Source organism: Rhopalosiphum maidis, chromosome 2 (assembly GCF_003676215.2).
Source record: "Rhopalosiphum maidis isolate BTI-1 chromosome 2, ASM367621v3, whole genome shotgun sequence".
NCBI classification, from domain to species: Eukaryota; Metazoa; Arthropoda; class Insecta; order Hemiptera; family Aphididae; genus Rhopalosiphum; species Rhopalosiphum maidis.
The window spans coordinates 6,071,911-6,089,126 of NC_040878.1; the positions used below are offsets into that span (position 1 = coordinate 6,071,911).

At 28.6% G+C, this 17,216-nt stretch overlaps 1 protein-coding gene across 4 annotated transcripts in view; it reads right to left on the reverse strand.

Annotated features, from left to right (window-relative positions):
• The window catches only part of LOC113554845 (ankyrin repeat domain-containing protein SOWAHB), an 89,138-nt gene that overhangs the window by 26,758 nt on the left and 45,164 nt on the right, over nucleotides 1-17,216 (reverse strand). For all 4 annotated transcript variants that reach the window (XR_003405310.1, XM_026958907.1, XM_026958906.1 and 1 more), the window contains one exon: nucleotides 7,241-7,249. Coding sequence is in view for 3 of the 4 variants with exons in the window: in XM_026958907.1 (XP_026814708.1) it covers nucleotides 7,241-7,249 (9 nt within the window). In the remaining variant the exon portion in view is untranslated. The remainder of the gene's footprint in view (nucleotides 1-7,240; nucleotides 7,250-17,216) is intronic.

Below are 17,216 nucleotides of genomic sequence, written 5' to 3' on the forward strand. Positions count from 1 at the left end.
TTGAAATATGTTTATTACATCTAAATATATAATTTTGCTGGTATTTTTATCATATTCCAAATATGCGATTATTATGTTGATATTTATTTTAGATTAAATAGTTAATATGAAAATATTATTGAAAAACGTGTTATAACGTTACAATATTAATAATAATAAAACACTACACAAATATTAAGAATAAAGAGTGAGATCGCCTTCTACATGTGTATACCTATGTACGAACATGAATAGTGAAACGTTATTTTTTGTTTTAAATAAAATACTGTGGGCTTTTAAAAAGCCTCTGCGTTTATATTTTGAACACTGTAAAACCAGCGACTTCTAATTTATTCTGGGAACGTCATTATTATATTATGGTAGAAAAAATAAAATACAAAAGTCTTAGATATTTTTAGAAAACATAAAGTTTTTTTTTATGTCGCCAAAATCGTTATCTATATACTTCACGGGCACCCGTGTTTAGGACCGTCAGCGCCAAAAGTCATGAGCCCATAAATTTCGGGTGAACAAAAATTAAGGACATCCCTTGCGCCGCGAACGCAATAATCGTATATATATATATATATACACGAGTGTCGTATAATAATAAAATTATTATTATTACGCACACACGCACTCGTGTATATATATATATTATACGATAATAATATATATAATAAACTCATATGTATGTATGTACGGGTGTGTGTGTGTGTTTAGAAGCCAATTTCAAACAACGTCGAAAAATCTCGATTCGTGATAAGAGCCCCACGCCGTAATATCCACGCATGTCTCGTAGGCTACCGTGTTGGTTGAACACACATAAATTATACGCGGATATCTGTGCGGTGGATCTGAATTATGGTGAGCACCACGGTAGAAAACCCGAGGAAACATATATCATAAAAATAAAAAAAAATAAAAAACGAAATATAAATAATAATAATAATAATAAAAAAAAAAATTATACTAGCACAACATATTTTATATATATTGTTTTACCTCGGCCATATACAGAAACGATGACGCCTACCGAAAAAAGTTTAGCCTACGTGTGTAGACGCTGAGAACGTGGTATGTAAATATTACATGTAGTTATATATAAATATATATATATATATATACATAGAATATAAATATAAGACAGCGTATGCGCGTTTGTAAAACCACATTCTTCAGAAATTATAACCGAAAAAATACACACGCGCGCGCGCACGTTTGTAAGTTTGCTTATCATTTCGTATTCTAAACGTGCGCAAGCGTTGCATCGTGAAAGATCACCACCACATTTTCCGAATGTTTTGGTGACTGCGGCGGGGCGCGGAAAAATAAGAACTAAAAGAAAATAAATGTTTATATTGTTTATATATTACATTATTTTTTTCCCGTTCTTCTAAAAAAAATTAATTGGACGGACAACCGACCGGGCAGTTATAAATTTCGAAAAAATATTACACGAATGTATATACTATCCTCATCTACTGTTTTGTTTTTTTTCTGTTTTAATTTTATATTATATACCGAGCAATTATCTTATAATCCATCATTGTGGCTCGGTTATTCATATATACGCATGAAATGTTGGCAATGGTATGCACTGTATGTGTGCGTGTGTGTCTGTATAAAAAATACGATCCATCTTTTTTGCAACTGACAAATTCATTTACAACATTCTACATAAATTATACTTGTTTCGTTTCAAAAACAGTAACAAAAAGTTTTATCTGTACGATATGTAGTAGTACAAACAACACGAGCCATACTCAATTATTGTTCCATTCGATATAACTAGAATAATTGAAAATATTTTTACGTTAAAAACTTGAAAAATGTAGTCCATTGACATTCAAGTGTAATAATAACTAATAAATTTAAGTAATCTATTAGTATAATATACTATTCTGTATTCTGTTGCGTAAATGTTCATAATTTTATCGGCATGCCAATATAATAATTATAGTTTTATTATTTTCAAATATCTATTTAACGATTGCATTTATACGTAATACATGATAATTATATTTTAATAATTCAAGGAATATATTCATAAATTTGCTATTAAGGACTTATTAATTTTGTAAACATCAACAATTATTACTAATAACGACCGTAAATTGCTTAAAATATATAGGTATCTATACTATTCAGTTATAACTAGTTGAAAAAGGCTACAATATTCAATTATTATATTAAAACAAAACATAGTTTCTATAACCAAGTTTAAATTAATAGTAAATATATACTTCGATTTCAGTAATAAGTGCTTTTATCATTTTTAATACAAATACAATAAAATATAAGATTTTATATTATTATTTTTTTAATTTTATTACGGTAGTTACAAGATTATATTGATGTAAAACAAAAAAAAAAAAATATTGAAATCATCAATTTCTGTTAGAGTATTTTAAGGTTAAATACGAATAATGTAAAACAGAGTGTGGACTATATAAAATAGAAATATTTTTGGAAGATTTAAAAATTATTAGGATTTTTTGAATTTCTAGCCGGGAACGCGTAGTAGAAAATCGTAAGTCGCAAATACCACTTAATTACGAATGATTTATTATATACTTCACTAAAGTACAAAAACGTAAGAATTATTTTATTTTTAAATGAAAACGAATTCCGCTATGTTATCATTACATAATAGAGCGTTTTATTACGTCGACAAAAGGGATTGGAAAGACAGAATAATAATAGTAATATATTCAAGTGAATATCAATATTTGGGACTTGGAAGTTGTTGCATTTGCATGTTTTTTATGGACTGTAAGATTTATTGCTATAAATAAGCTAAAGATGTATTTCGATACTATGGAAAAAAAATTTAAAAGTTAAATTGCATATTATGTATTTCTAAGTCTTAGTCACATAAATTTATTTTTCCATTTTTAATTTTTAAAGCATACCTATAGGATGAATAATGATAATCGAAGTTTGTAAATTAAAATATAATTATTTAGATTAATTTGAAGTACTTCAATTTGTATAAAAAACATTATAGAACGATTTATATTTTATAAATTTTATCAAAATATAATTGTATTCAAAAATGCTGTTCAATTACCATAGTTGATAAGTGATAAGATAAGCACTTAAGTGTAGTCTTTTTTATTGTCAGTTCCAATAGTGTTGTTTTGACTATACCTCTGCACGTCGGTTAATTGATTCATGTTTTCATAAAATTGAATTTAAATTATTTTTAATCGAGAATAAATAATAGTGCTTGTTTTTAATTTTAATTTCTCTATTATTCATTTGTTTTAAAGATATATTATCGAATGGAAGAATTAAACATTATTATAATAATAAATTTTCATTAAAGGAAAATTTTTAAAGTTCGTTGTGAAATGTCTATAAAAACCTCTATCACAAGCTATTAAAGCTTATTAGATGATTGAAAATATTTTAAACTCATATTTGAGTCTTTTATTTTATTGTATTTTATCTATATATCTATGTATTGTAAGGTTAACACAAAAATGATTTGTAAATAAACATATTATAACTATTTATTTTAGTGTTAATGTATTTTAGAACGAACTTGTAAATCCACATGAAATTAATTAAGTAAATAAATAATAAAATATCTCAGGGCTTTACTGTTAATAGTTTTATAAAAGTTTTAATTAAAAAAAATATGTGTATAATAATAATAATTAATATTATTATCCTATTTAAAGCGCATTACTTACGAATAGATTATAGTACTTTTTAAGAGCATTAATATTATATTGTATTATATAAACAAGTAGACACACGAAATATAGTCATCGTCTGCATCACATGCATCATGATTACTCGGCTATATACGGTGCTGCAATGGACACAAGTCACAACTATACATAATATACAATGTATACCATAATAATAATACTCGTACATATACAAACACGTCTAATTTCGATCCCGTCGAGTGGGTATAATTTACTTTGCTGTTTATTTTCTTTTCATTTTTGTAATCAGTGAAAACGTCAACTGTGACATCTGTTGCAGCTACCGTACATTATGGGTACACCGAAAGTATCGTGTAAATAAATACAAAAACTACTATATAACACTACTAGTAGTTAGTAGTTGTACTGTGTATAATACTGTCTACCGATGACATTTGAAGAGTCGCGACAAACATATTATATACGCACGTGATGTACGTATATGTATATATATATACATACATACCGTATATTATATACTATATAGTATATATAATAAACCGTTGTTATACAACAATAATTTCTCGCGAGGATATACAACGAAATAATAATATCAACACACACACACACACACACACACACACACACACACACACACACACACACACACACACACACACACACACACACACACACACAAACACACATTACGCGCGTGTGTGCATTATATACGTTTTCTAAACGCGGTTATTATAACGTGATAAAAAAAAAAAACAAAAATGTTTATGTAAAATGAATGTAAATTTTATTAGGACAGGTGTCCTCATTAGCATGAACCTAGACCCGGAGGGAGTTATTGCGACGGCGGGTAGTACTTACGACGGCATATACACATGCATACGCACACACACACACACAGACGCATAAATACATACATATTACATATAAATATTACATGTACTCTAGGAGTAATTTTTTTTTCCTTATCCGACCCGAAACGGCTTCCGTGGCTTCGTATATATGCGTACATCACCTCTTATCGGCGCGGCAGATCTCTGACCGAATACCATCCCTGGCCGGCCGGCAGCCCTTGGGCAATCTCTGCCGTCCGTCGTATTAACGCTCTAATTGTCGGTTATATTATATAGACGCGCACCCGACGCTCCCCCCCCCCAAAGCCCCCGGCCGGACGTCTTCTCACGCGGGCGCGCGCTCGCGGAACAAATTTCAAGGGGGAAAATAAAAAAAAATATATATAATACGTACGTATATAGGTATATAATGTACATGATCTGTTATTTCTTAATAGTCCTCCCGCGGATACTATCGAACGGTTCGATCGCAGAGAATATTTTATAATTTTATATATAATATATATAGGTATATTATGTGTATACAAAAAAAGTACGCTACAATGGTTTATATACGCGTGTTTATTCGTATATGATAAAATATAATATCGGTGCAGTTTATATAAGTACATTATTGCAGGTATAGGGTATTATACGTTCATATATATACTTATTATAACAGATACAGATACGCCGGTCATCGCGTATTATGTGCTCCGAATTAATGGCCACCCGGGGCCGGATAACGTTCTTAATATATACATACATATATAAATATAATGTATAAAAGAATAAATATTTTTAAATATCAAAAACGATAGAGATTCCGAAAGATTAGAAAACCCACCTGAAATCATATCTACACGATCGACAAACGGCCGATCATCGGCAGACACGTTATAATACGCGGGTGTACCATATTATAATACACGTATAATACGTAGGTATATACATTATATTAATAGGTATAATTTTTATTACTACATAATAATAATATTACAATACACGTCCCTACTACTGGTTATAAACTGGACTTAAATCTGGACATTAGCGATATTGTCAACACGGACAAGATTTAGTTTACTCTTTACTAGACCGTAATGTTTACAATATAATATCATGTACATACACAATATAATATATACTATTATGCTACGTAAACAATAAAAGTTATCTTTGTAAATTACAGAAGTATCAATAAATATTGTTTGGTGTCTTATTGAGTGTGTCATAGTGCAAACTGCAAACCTATCCTTTACTATATAATCAGCTCGAATATAATAATGACTAACGACAAAGAGTATAATATATATGGACTTTAAATTAAAACTACTATACCTAGGTATAAATTTCGTTATATTTCATATTGCGTACCACAGATTTATAAGAAACACGAAAACAAAATAATTATTTATTAATTATTTAGAGATATAAGGTCAACTATAAAGTGCTAATTGTAACTTAAATATCTAACAGTAAAAATTTTCGTAAATCATATCATATTTCAAAAACATTATATAATAATAAAGTTGTCAACAAGTGAGACAATCGCGGTGAGATACTATGTACCTATGTATAAGTTTCATCTAACCTGCAAGTTAATGCGCTTTAACCAAAACTCTTGCGAACGACAAAATATATTTTTCGGAGATATTATATATATAGGAAACAGAAACCGCTTAACGGCTCAAGTACGGTTTGTATTTTAAAGGGTCATGATCCAACTATACCATATAATCATACAACAAATTAAAGAATAGTATTTACATACACAATATTATATAATAATACGTAACTACAGTTTTTTAAACTTTTTTTTTAAATCAAATTATTAAAATAAACACATGCGTTATGCGTAAACGTACAATTGCAGTTAGTTAATATTCCATTCGGCATAATAATATAATGTGTGTATGTACCTATATTAATTTTATCATCTCTTTACAACGAATATGTTTACAAGTATACTTTTAATCAAGAGTTAAACCTACTAAACCGGAACGTTGTTCAGTTCATGTTGCCACTCTGATCGTTTTGTTTTATTATTTATGAAATCGATCAGTTTTTTTCCCACTACATTACATAGTGGACGACGGTGGAAAAAAATTGTTGAAAACGATATTTTAACACGTCAACAAATACGTCCGAAGAAAAAAAATAGGTACACTCGTACGTAGTTATTTAGATATGCATATAATTCTGTACATTATGTAAATTTGGACAAGAGAAAAAACGCGTTTTGGTTAATGTTGTATAATTATAGTAAAACTGCTGAGAATATCAATCATTAGATAAGTGCATTAAAAATTGTCAAAAAAAAAAAAAATAATAATAATAATACCGTCTCTGCAATTAATACCTTACAATGCTCAATTTCAAACTTTAAAGCGTCTACAGGAACACAAAGGCACATTATTATTACTATAGAACAGCATAATTAAGTTGAGAAGTTCAAACGTGGTTTCTAAGCAACACATTGATAAAAAATTCCAATGTATTGATATAAATTAATTATATTCATGATTTGCATAATACATAGGTTTAGTTAATAGTTTGGTTACTTACCACTATTATACTATTATTAATTATTTTAATAGATACTAAATATAACCAATACTCACGCTCTGTTGTAGTATCCGGAAAAAGGCCAAGTCAAACAACAGGTGATGAAAAATGCGAAAACAACAATAATTAATATATACGGTTTCAAATAAGAAATAGGTCGTATAAAAAGTGTTTACTTACAGTGATAGGGTCCTGAGTTTGAGAATAACAATCCGACCGGAAACAAAAAAAAAAAAAACATACTGAATTATTATACAATCTAATTAAACTGACTCTTATATGATATTTATACATATAGTATTCGTATGAGTACAAAGCTATATATATAGTATTATATTTATAAATATAGTAACTTAATAAAAAAAATGTTATGATTAACTGAAAATTGATGCTTGATTAAAGTATCAATACATTTTTAAATATTTAGGCATACATTTTTATACACTTAACAATATATAAATTTGATATCTGAGAAAAATATGTAAGAATTAAAATAAAGAAAATGTATAATCTTCCCAACTGTTTGATAACAATTTATTAGCCGTCAAGATAAACAGCTTTTTTTAAATAAATATATATATATATAATGGTTTAAGATTAAATTGAATACATCGATATTCGCCCACACTTGACAGTTATTATATATATATATTCTACATATTCATAAAGTTAAAAATATAAGTAATAAATAATAATTAGATGTTCGATACATATGACTTAAAATGTTTAAATATCACTAAATAAATTTAAATACCAATAGGTACGACATATTATAAGTACTGTAAATAATGTTTGTAATTTATCTTATTAACATGATCTTTATTTCACGCAATAAAAACATAAAGTATCCTGTTAATTACCGAGTTATTAATAACATGATATCTATAAACATATATTTTGAAGTTTAACGTTGGTTTTAATCTATTCACGGTGAATTGCATTTGACATTTTTTTTATAATAATATGAAACAAATAAATATATTTTTTGGACACAACGTAAACGTGCAAAATTTGTAAAATATCTTAAAAAACCATAGAAAGAGAGAGAGAGAGAGAGAGAGAGAGAGAGAGAGAGAGAATTAATAATTAATAATGTATATAATTTTAAAAATTAATTTATAATAATAATATATTATATTATATTATATTATATATTTGTTGATTATAATTATGCTTTAAAGTGTATTATTTGCCAATTATACCTACAGCTAAATGTTAATAAAACGAATGATTAACATCATTATGAACGTAATTAAGTTAATGAAACAATGTACCTATGTATAAAATGTTTAAAAAGAATAATAATAATAATGATAAAAAAATATTAATTAATTTTAAAATTATTTTTTTAATTTAACTGCAATAAATATGTAATAATGCTACTCGGATAATGTTATGTTAATAACAAATATCAAACGTAAACAAAATAATTCATTATTGTATTGTTAATCAAACAATTTCATCAGTTGGAATTGCTATAATTACTCTAACGATTTTTTTAAAAGGTTCGAAAATAACTACAAATTATACAAGTCAAACACGTTTGGATTTATATTCAGATAAAGTGGATATTACACGTAATATATGTTACTAATGTTCCGGAATCTATTAAAGTATTATAAGTTATAATTAATAACCAACAGTCAGATAAACTTTTTGTTCACAATTTTGGTAAATATAAGTGTACTTGTTAATTCAATTAGTATACACAAATACACAATATTAGGTACACTAACATTTAAATCTAATAACTAAATTAAACATCTTTTTAAAAAATTGTTGTTCGTTAATTTTTTATTCTTAGCAAAGTAAAGTATTTGTATACATTATAGTATGAAATATTTAAAAAAAAACAACAATAGGTATCTAAAAAATGTTGTTTCTTTAATTTTAATATCCCTAAGGATATCTACTAATAATTTTAAGGGAGAATGATTGAATTTAATGCATAACATTTTAAAATAATTTGTTATTTGTTGTAGTTAATGTCATTAAAGATAGATACCAATTAATTATTTTAAAATAGTTGTGACGTATTTTTTTTAAGTGACCATTTTTAAACTTCATTAGCACTGGAATTTTGACAATTAAATTACTTTTAATCTTATAGTTTTATATAAAAGACAGCATATGATAATTAACATATTCATAATTTCAAATTGTACGTTTTAATGCATTATGTATATTATATAATATTATAATAATTACAATATAGTTTAGTTGTTAAATGTTCACAATCCGTAGATAATTGATTGGTAATTTATTTATTTATATAAGAATAGGCCTTTGAATTTAGGGGACTTGAGTATTATCTAACATTATTTTTTTACACTTTATTCATGAATAATGAATAATTTTTAAATTTAAATATCTTACAACGACTATTCTTTTTTATACATTACAATAACATTTTTATTTATTTTAATGATAAGTACAGTTAAGAGAAAACGGAGCTTTATTTAGAATACATTTTTTGTCAACAGATGATTCATACATAATAATAGCCAATAAGTATCATATAGTATGCATACGTACATAATGCATGGTCTAAACTCAATGTCCCATAATGTATCTGTTTTTATTTAACATTTAACCATTTTAGTTGTTTTACTATTTATGTAGGTGCGAACTATTGTAAACTATTTTATTTTTTTTAATGTGAAATTTTTAACTGCAGATTTTGGTAGTTTGAACGGATTTTATGGTATACTTATTCATAAATGGAAATCCATTTATAACATAAATAGTGTACAAATAAAAGTATCATTATTATAGCATTGTTCTTTACTGAATGATTCATCGATCGAATAAAATTCACTATTTCATTATCTGTTATTAAAAAAAAAAAAAAATTTCTTAATTTCTAGTCACAATAAAACATTATATTTATTATCGTTATAATTTTTTAATCTTTAATTTTCTTTAGTGCCAATAAAATACTAAAATACTTAACAAAATTGTTTTATTTTGACTGGAAATTAAGTGTAAACTAATAGATTTTGAAATATTGAGTGTTGTTTCATAAAATTATAATGTAAAATACATTTTAATTTTCTAAGTACTTCTAGATTTTTTTTTTTTTGATTTTATTTAAGTCTTGTGAAATTTATAAATAAATAATAATATATTATAAATATAATAATTAATTATAAATATATAATTTATTTAAATTGAATTATTTCATAAACTAATTAAAAAAAAACCAAATATGTGCACATTAATAGTCCTTGGTCAATTATTTGCTTTAAGTATAATTATGTTTTCTTACTACCCATTAACCAGGTACTAATCAGCTTACCTAAAAACATTTTAAAATACAAATAGGAGTAAATAACATTATATAATTATATCTCGTTGAATAAGAATATAAATACAACGTAATATAGCTGCAGTGACGGCAGTAAAACATAATATTATGAAAGGTACAATATTATGTATATTTCCCACATATTTATTAAGAAGTACACGAATAAACCTCATCTATCGAGTTTGCCAGATCTGGGGTCACCCAGACTTAACTTATGTAGGCATTATATATTAATGTAATAATGTTAAACGCGTTAAATATTCTTCGTACATCTTTACCATAAAACAACGTCACCGCGATTCACGTAGTTATCGAAGTAATATACGAAATATAATTTCTACTCAAAGAGTCATTAAAAAGTTTCGCGTAAGCCGTGGTTTCGTGTATTACTATCGTTATTACTTTAACCTACCTATAATATTATGGACTATACGACCACGACGAACCGACCAACTCTCGCCGTTGACGATCATCGCATCAACCATCAACGTGTCAATTTACACGATTTTCTCACGGTTCGTCGGGTAAAATCCAACGGTATCATAATATATAATAATATACATCTGGTGGATATCGTAGTATTAATACACCGAGATAAGCACGCAGTCATTAGATCGGACTCCTCCGGTGAGCGAGCGGACGCGCACGCGCGCATAAGAAGAGAAGAAGGCTACCGGTGCGGCGTCGTAGCCATCATTGGCGCGCGCGCGAGCTCCCGAGTGAGATTTGATAAAGACGCTCGGCTCGCGGCAGATATTTTTGGGTACCGGCAGCATCACCAACTTACACCGGCAGCAGTGATTAATAGGAAACAACCCAAAGCATTGTAATTTTCGTCGGTAGGTTTATTATGACGTGCACAGTGTAATGTACACACCGACTGACACTATATATTCGTGTGTATGTGTATGTGTGTGTGTGTGTGTGTGTGTGCGCGCGCGAGGCTACCGCGAAGGAACAATATACGAAGAAAATATGAAAATACAAATCGTCTGCGCTCAATTACATAGTATATATGCTATACCACGGGTGCCCATTATCTAGTCACCGTCCTAAGTGGATATTAATAACACCTCTCGTAAACGCATCAGTGGCGGGTGCTCGTCGCATTTGCGTCTCGAATGCCTGTATATACACTATCACATTATTATTATTATTATTATGATTATCATTGTTATTATTTTATTGTATACAATTACAATTATTATAACTGTTATTATATTGTTATTGCAGCTCGCGAGAACACGTGTATACATAGAGATAATATTATATGCACGTAGGTACCTATGTACGTCCATCCTCATTGTCATCGTTCTGTAACGACACGGACAGCAGCAGTAATACTTACTACTGATATGTTTGTGATCTCTACATACGTACCTATACATTATACAATAATATGTGCGATGAAATTTAATAAATTTTGTATTCCTACGTATACCTGTATCCCGATATACTATGTTTAAGACTCCACCAACGCAATTAGGTCAACGCCACTGACGCAATCGAGTCTACAGTATAACATAATGTCAATTCCCACTCGAATATACATGATAATATCGTAACCTGCAGACTATGACTATATGACTTTTTTTTTTTTTTTAATACGTCAGTCAGTTAGAAATTAAAAAGAAATTATTTCATAATCACTGCTTGTAAATTACCAAGTATGCTAAATTAAATTAAAATAAAAACAAATTTCAAAACCCTATGGTCTCCAACATATGGAAGTTAAATTATTATTGTGTAAGTTAAAACTTAATAACACATTGAAACTAATCATGAAAAAATGACATGTTTATCTTTAATTTATGCATTTAATAGTATTATTATATGTAATTCATTATAAGTTGAAGAATAAGAAATGTTGATGGTTGTAACTGTTATAACAAAATCTAATGAACTATAGAAAAATAACTTATTTTTAAGATACTGTTAAACCATTATTTTCTTTGATAAAGGAGAAAATATGAAAGTTGACCTTTTTTATCTTTTGTTCAAAACGATAAATATTAGGTACTGGAGCGCTGTATTATCGAGTAAAATAATGTTTACTATATAAAACATTGTTGAGTGATTACATATTTCCGAGTAAATATACCTGCCAGCTATAAAAATATATATATATTGTATTTGTATTTATAAATGTCATTACTCATTAGTGACTTGCTGAAGTTTGAGAAAAATGAGGCAATAAAGAAATCAGATTTTTTTTGTCATAATAGAGTATAACATAAAAATATAATAATTGTAGTTTAAAAATGTTAACATATTACTATATGAAGTATAAATCATTTGTTTTAAAATTTGAGTATAGAGCGATAATTGTATTGATTTTACTATGTGTTATTTATTTTTTTGAGTCTATGTTATAATATATATAATATTAGTATTCCAAAATATAATTCAATTTTCAACTTTGAGGGTAGTTTTTGATAAAAAATTGAATCTAGTTAATTAACAGTATTTTTTTAAATAATTAAAAAAAAAATTAAATATTAAAGAAAACTTCAATTTTGGAAAAAACAGCTTTCGACAAAATCTATTATTTTTCCAGTACACGGATCACTGTAGATATTAAACACTTTTACAAAATATTTCGATTGTTTTTGAGTTGATATGTTAATTTACAACTATTTGAAATTTTCCAAATTTTTTTTGTTTTTATAAATCTAGATAAAAAATTATTTACTAGGTAAAAAAGCTCGAAAATTGAATAAAAGGTTCCTCGTAAGTTGTTCATATGCTAATTAAAAAATATTAGCATTATATATAATATTATTATATTGAAATTTTTACATTGCATAACTACTCGTAAAATAATGATTCCTTCTCAAACGATTTTCGATATTTTGATGTATCTAATATCTAATTCGAAAACTATATAATAATTATAATTCTTGAAATTTTCACCAAATTTTTAATTTTTTTTTTAATGATCATTAATTTAACTAAGTAAATATATTTACAATTTCCATAAAAGATCCCTTGGTAACATATTTTAACTATAAATAACAATATTTAACATTTAATTATAGTTCAAAATGTTTTATTTAACCCATCATACATTAATAAAAAAATGTTGACTACCATACAACAATTAATTACATATTAAAAATACCTCATAATAGATCTAAATAGTAGCTAATTGACCATATCAAATATATAAGGTTAAGGCATATTATGTAAAATTTTCAAGTTCAGGTACAATTGACTGGTACTGTTGTACTTAATGCAAATAAAAATAAATGTTTTAGTTAAATAAGCCAATTTGTATGATTTTATATACGTGGAATCAGAAATAATTTGGAATTTTTAAAAAGGCATAACTTCAATATTTACACAATACACTTCAGCAGATCCGCAAAAATAATTAAAGTGTAAAATTATTTTAAAGGAAGAATTTATCTACTTACCAACAAAGGGTAATTTATACCTAATCTATAAAATATTATATAGATTCTACATAATCTTTTTCAATCAAAAATATGTTTCTTAAATTTTGTGAGATTTTGATAACCAAAAATAATGATTTTGCAAGTAAAGTAGGTGCTTACTTTTTTCTATTAGTTTTAAACTACAGAAAAAAATGATACTTAAGTAAAATTAATAATTGAAAAATAAATCACATGCCACCATTATACCATTATACCTAATATAAAAAAGGTAAGTATTAGTAAGCTATGACTTACGGTTTAAATATAGATACTCAACCTGCAACCAAGTTGAAAGTTGCCAGAATGTTTAATAAATGCTGCAGGTGACAAAATATAAAAGTTAAAAGAATGAAAAATAAACTTACACAATATTTTTATATTTGAGGATTTTATATCTTTATATTATTGTCTAAACTCTAAACGACGTGTCTACGTCTATTATAAAATACGATGGGGGTGGGGGAGGTGATCGTAAATCGTTGGAAAAAATAAAGTTGTAAACCAGTTCAAAATTGGACGTGGGGTTTGTCGTAAACATTATACAGATAAACTCAAATATTGTGTTTTTTTTATAATTATAATGGTCGATAAAAAAAAAAAATGATGCAATAAAATTAAGCTGCAGTAGGATTTACGACGCAGAGTAAACAAGAACCGTAAATCATTGAGCGGACCAAGACTATATATATATATATATATATGTTTAAGAAACGGAGCGTGTTTTTGCGCCGAAAAGTGCAGCACAACTATAATAATATAATAAGTATATACATGATACAAGTATATAAACGGCGCGCGTCTAGTATAATACAGTGACAAAGTCGCTCAAATAATAATAAAAATACTTCTATCAAACGACCGGATGTCGGAAAGAAGGAAAAAAAATTAACCATCAATAAATTACCGGCGTCCGGGACTTAACGCTTTTTTCACCTTGGTCCGATTTCTAAGCATTATGTTATACAGCGAGTGCTCGCGCCGGCCGGCATGAGAGGATCTCAAATTATTATTACAATATCGTATATAGACGCATCGTGCGCGCGCCCGTTGTTTAATGGGCTGTTTAATTGCCAGACCGACGACGACCGCCAGCAAATACCGTGGCGAATGCTTTAGCTACAGGGTGTCCCTGAAAATAATTGTTTTCTGTAATTGTTCGAGTAATTAAGAACTCGAAATAACCTGATCGTTTTAAGGTCAAATTTTTCTCGAACCAAAAAAAGTGCAAAGCGTTAAATAATTTATTTATTTAGGTCTATTAATGTTCATACATATAACGTATAGAAGGATCAGCGTATACCATTGATGATTTGGTCCGTAATCTATGTATTATAAGTATGTACTGAATGAAAATTAATAATGATTTGGTTTTTTAGTTTATCTGAAAAAAAACAGGACTTTTAACAACAGCCGACCGCGAACATCAAATCCAATATACTGCATCAGTTAAAAGAAATGTTATATTTGGGTACGGTAACTTATACAAGGCGAGACGACTGTTATTGTACACTGTATATTATACGAATTTATATTAGTATTTTTTGATTTTATACACACAGTGCGAGTGTGTGCAGTGTGTTTTGAAAGGAGGAAAAAAATTATTACACACACTCATGATATACGTCGTCGAGGGTATGTATAATTGTGCGCACACACACATATATAAATATAAATATAAAAAAACAAAATAAATAAAACAACTGCTCGGCGACGTCTCCTCCGCGGCCGGTCCTAGTAGACGGTACGTACGGGTCTTGGCGGCGACGGACTTTTAATTACGACGTCGTTTTCGGCGACGTCGACGGTATTTTAGGATTGGGTGTCGGACAGTGGCCCGGTGCCAACAGGACCGAAGATTTAGTGGGTTTAGCTCGCATTCTCTTCCCCCTCTCCTCCAACCACCCCCGATGACCGGGATTGCGGCACACGGTTTTCAAACGCCGCGGCGCGCCGATGGCGCAAATGATATCGTATAAATATAATATGACTTCATTGTTTTATAGTGATATAGTTTTATACGACTACGAATTAATATATCGTTTCGTAATACACGTATTTATAAAATATTTGATCGCCGCTACCACCGTTAGTTAATTCTATCGGATATAATTAAAACGATTAATAACAACAACAACAAAAAACGAAAGTTTTGCTTTCGCGCGTACTATAATATTTTTTATTAAGGTATAGGCATATACCTAGTTGTAGGAATTAAATGCAAAAATTATTATATTTTGAGCCACACGTACAGGTTATGGTTTACGACGTCAAATTTCATCTCGATCACTTAAACGTATTTTACAACAGAACGCAAGCGAAAAATCGTTAAAATTCGTACATAAATAATAAATTAAACACAAATATACAGATATATAATAAGTCGTTTTAATGTATATTTTGAACATAAAGAAAAGTTAGAATATTTGGCGCGAAAGTCGTCGCATAAGATCGGACTATTATTATATTATTATTATCATTATTATTCACGCCGCATACTAATATTATCTTCAGAGGATTTTCCGTCGTATATAATCGAATGCGTTAGGTTTAGTAAGTCGTGTAAGTCGCCTTTTGCACAATTTCAGTGTACTGTCGAGTACAATTGTATATACAACACGTATTGTATACGTGAAAATGATTTAACTTGCGGTTTGTAAATACATTTTTACCTATTAAACGTGCACATTGTATATGTCGTCGTGTATAAAACAAACAATAATCGACACGCGTGACCGATATTTTAGTGGATAAAGTATGTATTATAACAACGATGATAGAAGAAACGCGATAAGATTTCACGTTGGGGGCGCCATTTCGAAGTCAGAAAATTCGACAGTCATTTCGCTGCATCCGCAGATTGCCAAGATTCCGATGCTCTGTCGATGACGCCCACCGCAAGTCCAACGCGCGTCCCGCCGCCGCGGCCGACCCTCTTCCACCGGAACGCGGCATCGTCCCCTATTATATTATACAGCCACGCGTTTGTATGCGATAAATAAAATCGGCTACAAAACACACAAACACACACACACACACACACACACATACACACGATTAACATAAATGTGCGGTTAACGACCAAGACCGCGTGATACGGAATATAAGTATGTAACTATAAAAAAAAAAAAAATAATAATAAGAAAAAACAATAAATAAATAATAAGAAATAAAGAAGAAATACAAAACAAAACGAAGAGGAGGATAAATACCGAAAGGAATTCGAGAGACTGCAGAGAGAGACAGAGCGACGGAGAGAGAGAGAGAAAGAGAGAGACTGTCTTCGCCGTCGTCGACGCATAGACTTCTCCTCTCCGTACATGTATAAATGCACACGCACACATGCATATAATACATATATTATATATGTATATATATATAGTGCGCGTGCGCGTGTGTGTATTGTGTAGAGCTTGGG